Genomic DNA, 17,869 nt, shown 5'->3' with positions numbered 1-17,869 from the left:
TGTGTATTCCATGTGTTGGATGAGTTTATAAAACAGAAATGCATTTTGTGTTCACATCCTCAATATACCTCACTGAAATATAAAAATATTCCGGTATTGTTTCCTAGCACGGCCACACCGATTTCCATCAGGGTGGTCGTGTCGGAAAAATCGCGTCGGTCGCATCGCATGCGATCGACCCGATTTTTTAATTGAATCAAATGTGAATAGGGTCCCTGGGACCCGATTTTACATTTGATTCAATGTAAAATATTCCCTACACCCCCAATTTGACACCCTGAACGCCAGCCCACGATTGACGCGAGCCACCGAGCCCGAAGCGTGGCGAGCGCAGCGAGCCCCGCGAGGGGACGCGTATTGCTTAACAGGTATACGCGTCCCCTCGCCACACTTTATATTCTCACCTCCACGCCGACGTGGATAGTAGGGGAATGAAAAGGTCGGAGGACGCGCACTGCCGCGCTTCGGGTTCGTGTCAAACGTGGGGTAACGACGGGGCCATATACAATGTGAAATGGGTCATATTGGCCCATTTCACATTGTTTCCTATGTGAGATGGACTTAAGTCCATCTCATCTTGTGCCATTATAATGGCACAAGACCGACGCGATGCTCCCGATTTCAATGTTAAAAATTATTTTAACATTGCAGCCTATGGCAAAATCGCGGACATCGCGTCGGTCGCAATGTTAATGGCCGCGACCGACACCATTCCCGCGATTTTTCCTTTGCCGGCAAAATGGACCTGATTTCAAAGGAAATCGGGTCCATCGCGGGCATCGTGTACCTTAAAGGTACACGATGCCCGCAATTGTGGCCATGCTAGGAGACAAGTACCAATATTCCTAAATACAGAATAATCAGTTATCCAAAATGCTTCTGGTCCCAAGTATTCTGAATAAGGAATACTCAATCTGTACAATTATTCTGTGCACCAAACTAAGGGCTTTATTCTAGTTCACTCTTTCTGACAAAATCCTTCTTAGATGGACAAAACCATGTGCACTGCAGGTGGGGCAGATGTAACTTGTGCAGAGATAATTAGATTTGGGTAGGGTTTTACTTCAAAGTGAGATCTATATTGCAGTGTAGAAATAAAACAGTCAGTTAGTATCCCAGCACAGAAACAAAATAACTCACCCAAATCTAATTCTCTCTGCACAAGTAACATATGCCCCCCCCTGCAGTGCACATGGTGTTGTCCATCTAAGAAGGACTTTGTCAGAGAGAGTGAACTAGAATAAGGCCCTGTGCTGCTTCTGTCAATGCAGTATCCATCAGTCTAAGGTAAGATCAAGCCAAAAGGAGGGTAAGTGGAGGTGACATTTGCCTTGTTTCCACACCAGTATCAAAACACTCCCTAGTGGGTAATTAAATTGACATCTAAAAATCTGGATTAAAAGATGATTACAAGATTGATTAATTTATTCAACAGCTTGTAGTTCATTTATTTTACCAGTTGGATTATTATTTTTCTACTAATACATTGTACTATTTATTAGACCATAAAGAAGTTGAGACTGCTGCCTTTGGGTTGAAGTTTTGCTTTAAAAAAAATCAGAGATGATGGTGTGTTAAGAAAACTTTTGTAGTTACGTGTTCATCCCCTCAAAATTAGAGCAGAGTAATAGATGGATGAAGGTCTCTCTAGGAACTCTGCCAACGCACAATTACAATACAGTTATACCTCTCTGGAGATATCTAAGAATGCTCACGACTGCATCACCCATACTTGATGATTGGTAAGCTCCACAAACAGGCCCTAAATATAGAAAAATCTTCACACGTGTAACTATGAGGGTTCCATTTTGTATAACATTGCTGTGTGTACAGAACATTCATCTCACTTTTTGCATAAAATTTACTTTAGTATTGTAATATCGTTCATGAAACCCGGTCACTTTCACCGCAACGAAAAGTAAGATATTGGCATTCCATTAGAAGCACATGGTTATGTAAACAAGATGGTTGACACTTATGAAACTCTTTATTTTTTTGAAAAACCAAAACAGAAAAAAAAAATTAATTCACCAAATTATTTTTAGATTATCCTCTCATTTGAACCATTGCTAAAAAAAATATGCCACAAATGAATGCAGCAGACTCCTTTGAGGGAAGAAATAGACAAGTCATTTTAAAAATAAATTACATTTTATTTGTACTTATTAAATAAAATATTCTCCATGACGGCTGTGTTACTTTTGTCTGAATGGCAAATAAAAACTAGGTATACGCTATCATGAAATTCAAAAAATCCATAGGACACCTTTGTCAAACAACATGCTTAGTAATTAAAAAAAAATAAAGGGTTGTACCTGCTTCAGATTTAATTTAATACCCCCCAAAAATAAAAATAAAACATACCCAATATACTTAAACTGCAGAAAAATTTGGTCTGTACTTAAGTTGGCAGCATATTGTTTATATTGGCAAGTGGGTGGGAAACAAGAAATAGAAAAAAAATGTATTTACACAAATATTACTCTATTCCATGCCAAATTTGGTCAAGCGGAATCAAAATTTGAGTATACAGGTAGAGAAATATCACACATAAAAGGCAAGTTCTGTGTGCTCTTAAAGATGATGTAGCTAAAAAAAGGTTGATCTTTTAAGAGTAAAATTAGGGAGAATGAATATCACGATCCTTATATTGTACACTGGACTTGTCCCACCAGTCCAACAATAGCTGCACGGTATTGCATCACAGCGAGAGCTGTAATCTTAACGCTATAGGTGTGTCTGCTAAATTTTCATTATAATCTAGAAACTACTTATATTATACCACTTCATAAGATATGTTCGTATAACCATTGTTCTTGCTTCAGATTAACTTCACCATTACATATTGCCATACTGTTTTTCCTTACAGCATTACATATTGCCATACTGTTTTTCCTTACAGCATAACTCCATGGCATACATTTGCAGGATTACATTACTGCTATCAGGAAATAGAATGGTTTTCCTCTTAACGTCTGTACTTGCTCAGGGCTTTGCTTCAATGCCGGAAGACAGGAAAACTGTATCCGGTGCACTACCTGCGGCTCTGCACAGTGTTTAGCTGATGTTTCAAGTTAATGGCTTGTTTCAGGAGCCCATCAATGCTCTTGAAGTGTACACTGCTGAAGGTCATACTTTTTACTGCACTGGGGTAAAATATAATTAATACATTAAACATTGTAAGCATATGAAACAAGATGTACATGTAAAAGACAATGGAGCCTTTAATAGAAGGATCTTATAACATAGCAGGGGATCCTTTACATGCACACAAAATACATAACAGTATAACAGTGAGGGAGCCTTCCAAATACAAGGAACAAGAAAATACAACGTCAAACCTCTCAAACTTCTTAAAATGTTGTAACAAGTTTGCAACTTGTAGCACATGTAGAAGTTATGTTATCTGCGTCTCTAAATTCAGAACCATTGCAAGTCACCCGTACCTGGTATCAACAGTGAGGTATTGGTTACAACAGTAGTTATGGAACATGTGGCACACCAGCTTATTGTAGAAGTGTTTGTGGTGTGTAACCCCCATCGATAACTGTCTGTGTGTTTGCCAGTTAGTGTTACATAAGAGGAGAGAGGGGTCTGGGATGGGAGAAGAGAATACAGCAGGAACGTGCACTGGGAAATAGCTGTGTGCATGGAGGAGAGGGTAGCGCTACAACTATAAATCTAAAATCATGTTCTCTTTGTTTTTACCAGTGTGTGTGTGTGTGTGTGTGTGTGAGAGAGAGGGATTTCAGCCATTTTATAGATACAGGGGGGTAATTAACATACAGATTTTTTGGCTAGCCGAAAAATCCAGATACCTATTCAATGTGGCCAATTTGGGATGGATTTTCCGCCGATGCAGGATCAACTTTGTTAAAAAGTCAAATCTGCTTTGGCAGAAAAAAAAGTCATGATCGGCAAGTAATTTGCCGAACCACATGCTTTTTGGACCATGCCATTTTTTTGTTACAGTCCAAAAAAATAAATAAATAAATATCGGCACTTTAGTTGAATGTGCAGTCCACCATCTGAGATACTGCTGCCCACCTACTCTACATTTAATTTGGTTTCAGATTCGAAATGGATTCAGAAACTCATTGCAACATTATGGGTGAAATATAATAGGAAGAGAGACTCAGAAAGTGATTTGGTAAGAAATCTCCAGGTTTTTTAAAGCGGCAATCATTTACACTACAGAAGCAAACTGGTTTTGCAGTATAATACCCCGTTCTCACTGCCGCAAAAACTCGGGTATTTCCCAGGGCAAGCTGAAAATTCCCGTGTCCTGTCTCAGTGTGAAAGGGTCTTTGTGAAATTCCCAGGTGTTATGCCCCGGAAATTAGACACAGGTTTTTTGCAGGGTTTTTCCTGGATAATACACGGGTGTACATCAGTGTGAACAGCACAGACCCATGTTTTTCACACATGATGCCAAAAAACAAGCTCATTGGGGGATGTAATCATGTGATATGTGACATCCATTATATGCTATGCAAGTACGTATACATTATACGCAATTATTATACATATACAATATACGCAAGTACGTATACATTATATGCTATACAAGTACGTATATAGTGAAAATCACGGTACTTGAGAAGGAGTCTAAGGGGCTTCCGGTCACGCCTCCCATGTGAGGAGACGGAGGCAGCAGAGCTCCGTTACTGCCCCAGCTCTAATGGAATCTAACAAACTCAGAGCGTAACCCACCCCGAGAAATGGACAGATAAGCCGGCTGAATATTCGCAAACCCTCCCAGATAAGAAGGTATAGCAAAAATTCACTGAGTCCGTACCGTATAAAACAAACTCACCCGGAGAAAGGGACGGAGACTCCGGATGAATATCTACAGGTCCGCCCAGATATGAAGGCACAGCAAAAAGCCATTTAACCTGCACGGCACTGCACAAAACAAACTTACGGACGCCCAAAGCCTCGGAGCCGGGAGCTGCCTCCTGCAGCTTTGCGGGTTGAGGTGGGCAACAGAAAACTTACAAACTCTCCCAGACACGAAGGCGCAGCAAGGAGCCATTGAACCCGTACCGCACAGACTCACAGACGCCTAAAGCCTCGGAGCCGGGAGCTGCCTCCTGCAGCTTTGCGGGTTGAGGTGGGTTACAGAACAGCTACAAACTCTCCTAGACTTGAAGGCGCAGCAAGGAGCCATTGAACCTGCACCGCACAGACTCACAGACGCCCAAAACCTCGGAGCCGGGAGCTGACCCCTGCAGCTTTGCGGGTTGAGGTGGGCGACAGAATACCTACAAATCCTCCCAGATATAAAGGCGCAGTAGGAAGCCGCTGAACCCGCAACGCATAGACTTACAGACGCCCAAAGCCTCGGAGCCGGGAGCTGCCTCCTGCAGCTTTGCGGGTTGAGGGGGGTGACAGCGATACCTGGCGACGGGCTAGGATGGCTGCCGGCGAGAGAGAGAGGAGGACAAGAAGTGTGTAGCCGGAGGCGGCGGCTCAAGACGGAGAAGGCAGCTGCTGACGGCATATTGCGTCTTCCCTCTTGGCAGCTTCAGGTTGGGGCTGCCATAGGGATTGGAAGGTTGGCGGAGCAGGGGACAGCGGCAATCCCTAAAGAGACGGAGGGTTATTTGGGGGGAACCCCCTCACTCTGCATGCACCGCGTGTCAGCTAACGACTGCATCTAGGAGACGAGGAGAGGAGAACTAAGAGAAGACGGATGTAAGTTTAAAAACTGATATTTAGAGACTGTTTTAAGGGGAAAAGAGGCACAGTAAGGAACAGTTATATTTTGAGCCTGAATAGTGGAAACACTGTATAGAAACTGACAAACTGGGATTGGGAAGAGAAGGATTTATTGAGACTCATTGTATGTTAAAGAACTCCTGAGAGCTGGGCTGTTGTGATATTGGGTGCTTTTTTATAAACTGGATTTAAGTTTGTGGCAACAATAATGAAAGGAGTCTGAAGCTAGGCTCTGAGAAAAACCTTGTAATAAAAAGCTACAAAGCTAATAACACTTAAACCAAGTGGTGGAATCAAGGTGGTATAGAAGGGCGGACAGTATAAACCAATTTAAAGGCATGAGGAGAGTCAAAACTATGTCCTAAATAGCCTATAACACCAATCGAGTCTTGAAAGGAAAAGGGAAAGAAAAAGAAGGAAAGAAAGAGAGAAAGGGGGAAGGAAACGAGAAAGACAGAAAGAAGAAAGACAGGGAAGGGAAAGGAAAAAAAAAAAAAAAAAAAAAAAAAGAAAGAAAAAGACAAATATAAATCGTAGCAACATATGGACAGATATCTGTCGCCACAGATGCCGAGAATCAACAAAGAAAAAAAAGGTGGGGGGACTAAAATGGCAACGGCAAGAGAGTCGATTGGCTCACAGCAACAAACACAGCCATTACCCCAGGCGACAGGCACAAATATAGCAGAAGACCCCCCCGTAACATATGGGGAAGTTGTTAAAGCTATTCAACTGACAATGGGGCCATTAATGGAGATTCAGGCAACAAAATTCTCCACAGCCATCCAAGAATTAAAAGAAGAATTACAGCAAATAACAAAGGGTCAGAGGGAGACCGAGGTCAGAGTGGGAGAACTATTTACAGATATGGTCAGTGTAAAACAAGCTACAGCCACAATGCAAAGCACCATAAACCAGATGCAAATTAAAATCGATAGCCTGGAGAATAGAGGGAGAAGAAAAAATCTTCGAATAGTGGGTCTAGATGAAAGTATAAAAGGTCCGGACTTGCTACAGTTTATTCAAAAACTCTTACCAGAAATGTTAAAAATTACAGAAGAATGTAAAGACATGGTAATTGAGAGGGCACACCGGTTAGGCCCCCCGCAGAAGCCTCCAAATGGAAGATCAAGAGTAGTAATTTTTAAATGTTTAAACTATCTACATAAGGAGGCCCTATGGTCAGCCTCAAGGAGGATAAGAGATCTGACATGGAACGGAACAAAAATTTTTTTGTATCAAGACTTTTCGGTTGAAGTGACAAGAGCACGTAGGGAATTTTCCCCTTTGTGCACCCGATTATTTAAGGACAATGTGAAATTTGCACTCATATACCCAGCAAGATTAAGACTGTTTTTCGGTGAAACCACCAAAGAATTCAGCAGCGTGATGGAAGCAGAGAAATTCCTAAAGGAAAATGTGGTCGCACCTGAGAAACAGCCGTCTAGCTTAGGAATGGAGGCCCCTTAAGAACCATCACTATCTGTGCCATTTCCCCCATTCTCCCTTTCCTATTTTTTTTTTTTATTTTTTTATTTTTTTTTTTTGGTGGAAGGGAGAACCCTTTGATAAAAAAGATGGCTGATATATATAGATATAAGATAGAGACAGAGCATCTGGAAGTATCTGAAAAGAGGGAGAGGGTTGAACTGAGAAACGTTAATTTAGAGAATAAAAGAGCTGGGGAATGTTAGGGGTAAAACTGCAACATTTAAGGTAACATCTTTTGCTTAATTTAAAAAATTAAGTTGAATGTATAAGGAAGTCTAAGATCAACTAAAAGTGTCTCAGGGGGGAAGGATGGGCCCCATAGAGACTAAGGTCGTTTGTGTGTCCATAGGTAAAAGCTATGGACGTGTATTCCCCTGTATCGTATGTATTTTTTTTTCCTATTATGTCTTGTCTAATGTCTTAGGGAAATCTCATTGCCAAAGTAAGAGATTAAAAACAGAAGGATGAGTTCTAAGTTAAAATTAGAAACCCTCAAAGTAGGAGGGCGTGTTACCCTAGTAAATGAGGGACATATAGGTGGGTTTTTCGGCTCGGTAGGCAGTAATTATTGTTTTGGCTATGTGGTGTTTACAGGCATACGCAAAATTAATCGTCAAGTGAAAGGAAAAATTATAGAGGTATGAATAACAATGTAAAAATAGGAACCCTGAATGTGGGAGGGATAAACACCCCAGCCAAGCGGAAAAAAATATTAATTTATCTAAATAAACTCCGTTTGGATATGGTGTTTTTACAAGAGACACATCTGTTGCCAGCAGAGATTCTTAAACTTAACACGTTGAAATGGAAAGTATTAGCATCAGCATACTATACGTCTAAAGCTAGAGGTGTAGTTATATTGGTAAAGCAGTCATTAGGTCTTACGACACATTCAATAACTCCAGATCCCCAAGGAAGGTATGTCATAGCAGAGGTTACTGTGGGAGGTATACGTTGTACCCTATGTAATATATATGCACCAAATTCAAAGCCCAGAGAATTTTTTGTCACCTTAATAAATAAGTTGCATACATACCCTATGGATTCATTAATAGTAGGAGGAGATTATAACCTAGTGGCCTCATCAATACTTGATAGAAACATAGTAACAAAAACAGGGAATAAGGAGGGAGGAAGGGTTATAGGAATGGTAGCTCAGAAATTACAGGTAGTGGACGCATGGAGAGCATGCTACCCTACAGAAAGAGAGTACACATGCCTTTCGGCAGCACATGGTACACTGTCCAGATTAGATTATCTTTTTATTTCAAAACAGCTGTTTTCGAGGGTAATAGATTCGAACATAGAACCCATATCAGTATCAGATCACGCAGTATGCTGGATCAGAATGGCACAAAAAGCAGATAAAGGGCCGATACGTCAGTGGTCCTTCCCGGCATATCTATCAAATTCACTGCAGTTTAGAAGTAAACTGGAGGAAAACTGGAAGGAATATACCAGGAATAATGCAGAGATGGCCGAGGGAGACCCACTGACGTTTTGGCAAGCATCCAAGACAGTAATTAGAGGGCAAATTATAGCATATTGCAAAGTAAGAGAAAGAAATATTGAAAATACCTATCTAGAGGCCCAAGAAGCATTGACGGAGTCTTACCAGAATTATAAAAGGAATCCATCCGGGGAAAATAGAACAAAATATATAATAAAGAAATCAACCTTTGATAATATGTTAGGGTCATTGGAAGCAAAATTCTCCTTTCAAAGGGATAGTGCGATATATAGATACGGGAACAAAACAAGTAGATTGTTGTCAAACTTATTAAAGGGAAGACACCCCAATACTATTATTACCTCAATAAGGGCTACAAATAACGTAAGGGTCCATAATAATGCTAATATCTCACAAGCCTTCAGAGATTATTACGCACAGCTATACTCAAAACCAAAAATAGACACTAAAATAAGAGAAGAGTTTTGGAAAAAATTATCAATACCTCAGATATCAGAGGCTCAGATAGAGTCTTTAATGATACCAATCACGGAAGAGGAAGTACAGAGAGTAATAAGATCCCTAAAGGTATGTAAAGCACCAGGACCAGATGGCCTCTCAAATGATTACTACAGAATTGTGGCCCCTAGAATTGGGAAACAGCTGACAATGGTGTATAATTCCATATTAGAAGGTAAAGAATTACCTTTGTATTTTAATGCCGCTACTATTAAAGTGTTGCCGAAGCAGGGAAGAGATTTGGAGCAAACAAGCTCATATAGACCTATATCCTTATTAAATACGGATTATAAAATTTTAACAAAAATTCTGTCGGACAGATTAAAAAGAATATTGCCAACAATAATACACCAAGATCAATCGGGGTTTATATGGGGGCGGCAGTCGGTAACTAATATAAGAAAACTTTTGACAGTAATGGAGTGGGTACGGATACACCCAGATGCAGATACAAAGGTTGTGCTTTCTCTGGATGCAGAGAAAGCTTTTGACATGGTTACGTGGGAACATTTAGCAGACACATTGAGGAGATTTGGGATGCCAGAGGGATTTGTAGCCCTAATAACAAGATTATATACCACCCCGAGAACACAGGTCATGACAAATGGATATCTGTCTGAGGCATTTAATATAGAAAGAGGGACGAGACAGGGGTGTCCTTTATCACCCCTGTTGTTTGCCCTGGCATTAGAGCCGTTAGCAATCGCACTAAGGAGTGCGGAAGGATATAGGGGGGTGGGGGTGGGGAGGAGGGAGGCGAAGGTGGCATTGTTCGCTGATGACATGCTGCTCTTCGCCTCCAGCCCCCCGGATTCGATCCCCTGTATAATAGGTTTGATAGAAGACTTTGGGTCCTTTGCAGGATATAAGGTCAACTATAACAAGTCGGAACTTATGGTACTATCGGGGGATGCCTCACTCTTAAAGCTTAATCCGGCTACGAACCAGTTCCCGATTGTAAATAAGCATTTTAAGTACTTGGGGGTAAAAATACCAGTGAAGATGACAGACATATATTCTATAAATATTGGACCTGCAATAGCAAGCATAACAAAACTTCTAAAAAATTGGATGAAGTTACCACTCTCATTAATGGGAAGAGCGGCAGTAGTCAGAAGCATGGCCTTTCCAAAATTAACATATATATTACAGATGTTACCGATTAGACTCACGAAAGGAGATACCAAAATAATAAACAAGCTGTTTTCTACATTTCTATGGGCAGAAGGTAAAAGCAGAGTGGCTTATAATAAGTTGCAATTACCTAGGCAAGAAGGGGGGTTAAATATGCCCGAGGTGGGAGAATTCTGTAAAGCAGTATGTTTTAGATATATCATAGATTGGGCGTGGAGGAGATCAAGGTATATTAATCTTGAACTAGAGGAGGAGTTTTTTCATCCTTACACTCCGAGTGCATTAATCCATGCCCCCCAAAAAATGATACCAACAGATATGTTCTATTCAATTTTATTTAAGGATACATATTATACATGGGTCGAAACTAATAAACAAATAAAAAGAAACTTTAAAGTTTCAAATTTCAATACGATATGGGGAAATCCACAGTTCTTACCTGGGCTGGAGAACAGGAATTTTTTGAAATGGAGAGAGAAAGGAATTGTGGCAATTAGAGATGTTTTTGATCCAGGAGGGGGGGGGGGGGACAATAATGACATTTGGAGAGATAAGAGATAAATACAAGCTGGAACAAATGGATTTTTATATGTATTTACAAGTCCGGCATTATATACAAACTCAAAAAGAGCCAATGGAAGAGAAAGATGATATAGACCCTATAAAGAAGGTGATGAGTATAACGGGACGAGGTAAATACAACTTATCCCTATACTATAAGGAACTACAAATAACTAACTCAAAGAAAAAATGGAAGAGGACAATAGGCAAATGGCAAAAAGATATACCAGAGATCGCAGAATGGGAGGTAGTGATAAAAAAGGGAATAGACACCCACAAATACTTATATTCAGCAGTATTACAAGAAGTATATTTTAAAATCCTAAACAGAGCATATAAAGCTCCAGATCAAAGAGCCCATATGATTGTGGGAGAAACAGATAGATGTATCAAATGCAGTAAAGGATCTGCATCATTTTTTCATAATTTTTGGAGCTGCGGGAGAATTGCAAAATATTGGAATAAAGTGATAAACTTTATAAATAAAGTGTTTGGTATAAGAATTAGCAAATGCCCACAAGCTTGTATTTTGTTCTATTTTCAGGAATGGGAACTGGGCCCCAGAAAAAAGAAAATACTACCGTTATTAACAGTAATAATAGGGGCAGCTAATAAATTAATATTATATCACTGGATAAAAAGATCTGCCCCATCAATATTAGAGTTAGAAACTATGATTTCAAAGATAATGTATATGGAAAGAAGAGCAACTCTTCCAGATATAGAGACAGGTATTATTAAGTTCTATAAAAAATGGGGATTATACATTGAATACCTCCCACAGGACTCTAGAGAAAATGTAATGAAACTATATGAAAACATTAGGTAGAATGTCAAAGAAGTGAATGAAATGAACCAAACAGGATAAGCTAGGTATAAATAGGGAAGAAAAATATGAACCCTGATCTCTGTATAGAAACTAGAAAAGGCAATGGGAACCCCAGTCTAATGTCGACCCTACCCTTATGTGTCACCCTAGGGAATGTGGGCTAGGATCCTCAGAATCTGCCCAGAAGAAGTGGGGGAAAATAATAGTAAATAGATAAGAGGAGGAATATATTCGAATGAGGTCAATTCGAATACATATAGGAAAAGGGGAAAAAAAAAAAAAAAAAAAAATATAGAGGAAAAGAAAAGGAGGAGAAATATACACAGATACACATACACACATATACACACAAATATACACAAGAAAAGGGAGGGGGAGGGGGGTATAGGGGGGGGGTACTTACTTAGTTATTTATATACTTATTTATTAGGACACAGGCACAAAATGGAATATAGATAGAGACAAATTGTACACAAAGGGCACATCACATCACTTACACCAGAACACTAATAAAATAGATAATGCACCAAGATATTATAGGAGGTACTTATAGAAAAGAGCTAGAGCAAAGAAAAAGAAAAAAGGAAAAAAAAAAAAAAAAAAAAAAAAAAAACCACATACACTAGTGAGCACAAGAAATTAAGCACATCTCCTTCTCTTCTCCCCTCTATATATAAGGAAAAATCTCATACTAGATAAGTATTTTGATCCACGGACAGAAAGCAAAAATGGACTTCTTATCTTCTAAATAGCAGATAAGGGGATAGGATAGATAAATAATAATAAGGTAATTTAAATATGACCCACAACTGGGGAAATTATGTATTTTGTATTTGTATTTTTTTTTTTTTTTGTTATTATTATTATGTTTATGTGTGAAGAAATACCAATAAAATGTGTTGAAAAAAAAAAAAAAAAAAAAAAAAAAAAAATCACGGTACTTGTGTAGTTTCACTGCGCCAGCATGGCGCTGTGCTACTTCCGGGTTCTACGCTCGCCACAAACTATGTTAAAAAAAGTAACTTAACTCCATGCCAACATGGATAGTTCATACCTCCACTATCCATGTTGGCATGGAGTTGATCTTAAATAGCATGGCGAGCGTAGCGAGCCCCGCAAGGGGACTCAGACGCACGGCGCCATACTGGCGCCGTGAAACTACACACGTACCAAAATCACTTTAATGTACATTTTATTAAAATATGTACATAAAAACATAAATGTCTTGTCCTTATTATTATTATTTTATTAAATGTTGTAATAGCCATGATAAACTCTATGCAGTGTGCTGGTGAAAAAAGCCCTATTTAAAATGACATCATCTTTAGGCAGCCAATAAAAGCTGTTTTTAAACAGCCAATCACAGTAATTAGTACATATTTCCCAACAGCCAATCAAAGCTGCTATTACATTCCACACACTTGTTGGAAGGCAGACCATGGAAAGCAGTGTGAAAGAGGCAGACACTGGAAATTCCCGGGTCTGAGATGCAGTGTGAAGGGGGTCTTTTGAGCTGAGAAGCTCTGTGCCCCCCCAAAAATCCGGCAAGAAAAACCCGGGATTTTGCAGGGGCGGCAATGAGAACATGGTATAAAGGATTGCCGCTTTAAAAACAAACACTGGAGATTTCTTACCAAATCTCTCACTTTCTGAATCTCTCATCCTATTAAATTTCACCCTATATTCCTAATTTATTTGCTCTATCGAAAATATTCATTAAACAAGAAGGAAACAAGAAGTCATGATACAATTTGGTCTTTCCTAAGCATGTATGAGGGAACTTCATATATACAGCAGTTATATCTAAACTTTAAGAAGGAAAATTGCATTCTTATGATGCTTTATTAATAAAAAAAAATCCCTATCTCCGTCAAACATCAAATAAACAACAGCTCAGAGTATAAAAACACATATCAAATGAATCATACACTACCTGCATGCATACTCCACAGTGTATATAGAGCCTTGGCTTTGTTCTTCCCAATTCTGCATGTCAGCCTACAAGAGCAAGAAGGGAATTGCTTGGTTATACTGCAACCCATTAAGGGTGGTATTCAATCCCAGATGATATATCCTATCCTTGGAAATATTATTCATTTTTGCGTAGAATAGATATCATTCGCAATCAATCTATTCAATGTTCTCTTTTTTCCAACTTTCGGAAACATTTCATAGAAACGGTTAGTAATTCGCAAAGTTAGTTTCCACAAAGGCAGATGCAGATTTAGCTTTTCAAAGAGCTGAATCTGAAGCGGCGAGTTCTGGATGAAAACCACCCAGATTGAATGGTCCTGTCCGATATTTCCAAGTATGGGAAATATTAGCTAGCATTGAATACAATTTATAATGAAGGATAGCATCTACTAAAATAGTATGCTAGGTATATTTTTATGGTCTTACACTGACATTACTGATAATCTAGTGTGTAAATCATAAAATGCTAGTTAAAAGTTCATCTTCTGCAATGTACTTTCACTCTCCATACCACACCACACCCAGTCCCTATCTGCTCCTACCTCCAATTTCTGCCTTCATAGCTCCCTCTCTCCAGGGGTGCACACAGGGGGGTTTCCGAGTACCCAAAACTCAATCTGATCTATCAGCCTAGTGGTGCAATATTAAACAGCCTTTGGCAGGCTGTGCGGATGCTGACAGCTGCCTCCTAGTATAGGCATTAGATGGCATATGCAGTCTAATGGCGGGCAGTGTCTGAGCACACGCTTACAGCCAATAAAGGATGAGTGGCAGTCACTGGGAATCCCTCTAGAGCACCAGGAGAGGAACGGCTCTGGTCAGGGGAACGTGGATAGGGAAAGTATGTGTGTTAGTGTGTGTATTAAAGTTATCCTTTTCTGTGTCTGCCTATTTTATTTATGTTGTTTTCACAGTAGAACTTCAAGTCTAAGTGAGGCCATTAATGCCCGCTTCCTGCGACAAGTCCAAGCAGACGGGGGAGGTCTTCTGGAACTTATAGTTCCACGGTGAAAATCATTGCATTTATTTTACACCTAAAAAATATAAAATAATTCAACGAACCGCCCATGGGTGGTGGGGACAGCCCTGGCAGGGGAAGCCTGAGGGGGACCCCTTCATAGAGGGGTTCCCCACTCCCCAAAAAAATGCTTCCAGAGCTGACCAGCCATAGATAGTCATGTTTCAGGCGGGGGATCTTGTATAAAAAGCGTCAAGACTCCACTGGCTGTTGGAGCCCAAGCTGGTTCCAAAATACAATGGACCCCATTCTTTTTGGCCCCTGTATTTTCGGAACTGGGACCAGCTCAATGAGCATGGGGCTGTTTATGGTCGGGGGCGCTGTCTAAAAAAATTGCACCATATTACATCTCACATTAAAATGGGTCCATGCACTTCGAAGGGAAATCGCAATATCTCACCGTGTGTATGCCCTGTTAGCCTCCAATTCTTCCTTGCAGCTACTTCTGCTATGTTGTTGTTTTTGTTATAGCTTGCAACACTTGTTTAAAAGGTCTGCCTCAAGTCTTTAGAGACGTTTCAATTATTAAATCTATTTAATTGCCTTACTACTAAAATTAAGAGAAAAGGTTACATGTGAACCCAAATGCGACCTACCAAAATGAATCAGGTTGCCGATCACTGCTGTAGAAGATCTGAAAACTCCCACGTACCTTATGCTGGGCCAGTTCTGGAAGAGACCTGCGGACATGTTCCTGTAGCCGATAAAGGGCCACAGAAGGCTCATTGGCCAGGACATACATGCTCTCTGTAAACTTGTCCGTCACTAAATGAATGACAATATAAAAAGGCAACAGTCAAACCTATGCAGTCCATCGTGTTGTTTATGTGGTGTATAATAGTGATATATCTGTTTAACCTTTAGATGCATTATTTTTCTTAGTTTAGAAGGAAAATGTCTACATATAATAATATATCCAGAAAGTGTTACATGTAACTGCAATATCAACAAATATTCATTTGTCAATATTACAAAATACGACATAAATTTTCCAACTTTTTTTGAGAATTCTAAGCTGTGTGTGTTCATTAACATGTGATATACAATGTGCTGCATAATAGTCTAAATGGTGTTACTGCTGCTTATGCAGAGCACCTGATATTTCAGTGCAACGAAGAAGAGGTATGGATCCGCACAGACTTAATACATGTTTGATCTATATTACTATAACCATTAGTTTGACCAATGTATTGGACTACTCAATTATATGGTGGTAGTCTTGGATTGTGACAGTAGAGGTCACGCTGCGCAGGCCACACATCACCAGTGAATGCCTGCCTACCCGCCTGCTGTCTTCGATGGAGGTGCACTTGCCGGGAGGCACCTCCAAACCCACTCCCGGCCGCCCGCCCGCTCCCTTATGTAAGTAGATGTGCGGGTCGGCCGGGGTGGGTCCAATGCGAATAATGGGCTTTTTGGTTTGGATGCCAATCCCGGGATTGAGCATTTTTCAATCCCGGAATTGGCATCCCTAGTGCTGATGCATGCTCCCGCATGATCGCTGGTTCGGCCGTTCATCTGCTGGTATATACCCGCTATGCCCACCCCAGGGAAAGTCGCTGAAGCAGGAAAAAAAAACGCTCAGTGTGCAAGCACTGAGCATTTTTCATCCCAGCAATTTTCTCCATCATCGTTATTCATACACACCGGGCAAAAAAATGCCCAGTGTATGGACCTTTAAGATGACCTGACTCCTTCCATCATGAGCAGGAGGCTGCAATTTTCAGATGACAGGCAATAAATTACTGGGGAGTAGCTACACCAAGAAAAAGAGCAAAGAAATGTGCACATTATTTCTGTGGCCATGCAATTAATTCCTTTGCCCGGTATATGGTCACTAGTATGACCACAGGAAGTTCGACAGGCCTTAGGTCGACACACTGAAAAGATCAACATTCGTTTTATGTCGACAGGGTCAAGTCGACACGGGTATCACTAAAACCTGCACTGTTGGTGTGCCTTGAGGACCGTGGTTGGGAATGCCTGCACTAGGGTGTGGAGGGAGAATAAAATAATGTGCCGAACATAGAAAGACACCTTGCACGAAGCATGGACAGTGTCCATGTCGACAAAAACATGAAAACCCATGTCGACCTAATGCTTGTGTCGACCCAATGACCCTGTTGGCCTAAAGCCATGTTGACCTTTCTGTGGTGGATCCAATGATCCCAACCCCTTTGCTTTAGTGTTCTAGCTGGGCATACAGTATGAACATTTTTACATCTATAACTAGAAGATTGGCATCTAATGCACCGTACAGTTTATTTTCATGAATTTGACACTTTTGCTTAAAAAACATTCAGATTGAGAGGTTATTACAGTATACTTTTAGGAGTTCTGCTTCCCTAATATATAGGAGAGGTGGTGTGGCTCTAAAACTATTTGCCTGGATAAAGCAAGAGGTTCATATTTCGCATCCTGCTTTGCACGCACCCCTTTTGAGAATAAATGGACTAGAGATGGGTCGTTCGTGAACGATCCGGTTCTTTTGAACGGCTCCCTTCAAAGAACGAGGGAGCCGCCGATCCCAAAATGGTGATCCGGATCAGTTACGTTTTACATTGCATACAATACAATGCATTGCTTGAGCTCAGCACTGCCACCTTTGGCAGCTGAGATATTTTCTTCTAATTGGAGACTGAGTGAATAGAAAATATCAGATTATTACCTGGTAATATGTTTTCCTCTACTCCACCATGGCAGCCATTACTATGGGTTCCTCCCTTCTGGGTAGTCCTTCGGAAAAGAAAAAAAGACACCAGCCCCTATAAGAAGGCTCCACCTCCCTGCTCCGGTGTCTTGCATTCTCCAGCTTAAACATATAAACAGAAATAATTATTCCACATAACACAATATACAACAATTCGCCAGGGATGGGAATATATGCTGCCATGGTGGAGTAGAGGAAAACATATTACCAGGTAATAATCTGATATTTCCTCTACCTTCCCCCATGGCAGCCATTACTATGGGTCATACCCCAGCAGTTATTACTTTCGGGAGGGCATACTCACAACCAGCACCGAATTGTTGCCTCCTCGAAATCATAATAATCGTAAATCATAGTTTCAGAAACTTCTTCAAAACTTTCACAGAGCTGCGCTAAGAACCTTCCTTCCGAACTTAGCGTCTGCTGAAGACATTACATCCAGTCTGTAATGTTTTGTAAATG

At 40.4% G+C, this 17,869-nt stretch overlaps 1 protein-coding gene across 4 annotated transcripts in view; it reads right to left on the bottom strand.

Moving 5' to 3' along the window:
• Positions 1-2,132: 2,132 nt before the first annotated feature.
• BORCS8 (BLOC-1 related complex subunit 8) overlaps positions 2,133-17,869 on the bottom strand; it is a 25,273-nt gene continuing 9,536 nt past the window's right edge. Inside the window, exons 2-4 of one of the 4 annotated variants that reach the window (XM_083180387.1) lie at positions 15,294-15,462; positions 13,639-13,703; positions 2,133-3,141 (exon numbers count right to left, since the gene is read on the bottom strand). In XM_083180387.1, coding sequence (XP_083036513.1) covers positions 3,035-3,141; positions 13,639-13,703; positions 15,294-15,462 — 341 coding nt within the window. In that variant the 3' untranslated portion in view covers positions 2,133-3,034. Of the gene's footprint in view, positions 3,147-13,638; positions 13,704-15,293; positions 15,463-17,869 lie in introns of all 4 variants that reach the window. The other 3 variants (XM_083180410.1, XM_083180395.1, XM_083180403.1) reach the window with 3 other exon arrangements.

This window comes from Crinia signifera, chromosome 1 (genome assembly GCF_055691185.1).
Source record: "Crinia signifera chromosome 1, ASM5569118v1, whole genome shotgun sequence".
Taxonomy (NCBI): domain Eukaryota; kingdom Metazoa; phylum Chordata; class Amphibia; order Anura; family Myobatrachidae; genus Crinia; species Crinia signifera.
This window is presented reverse-complemented; position numbering and strand designations above follow the sequence as displayed.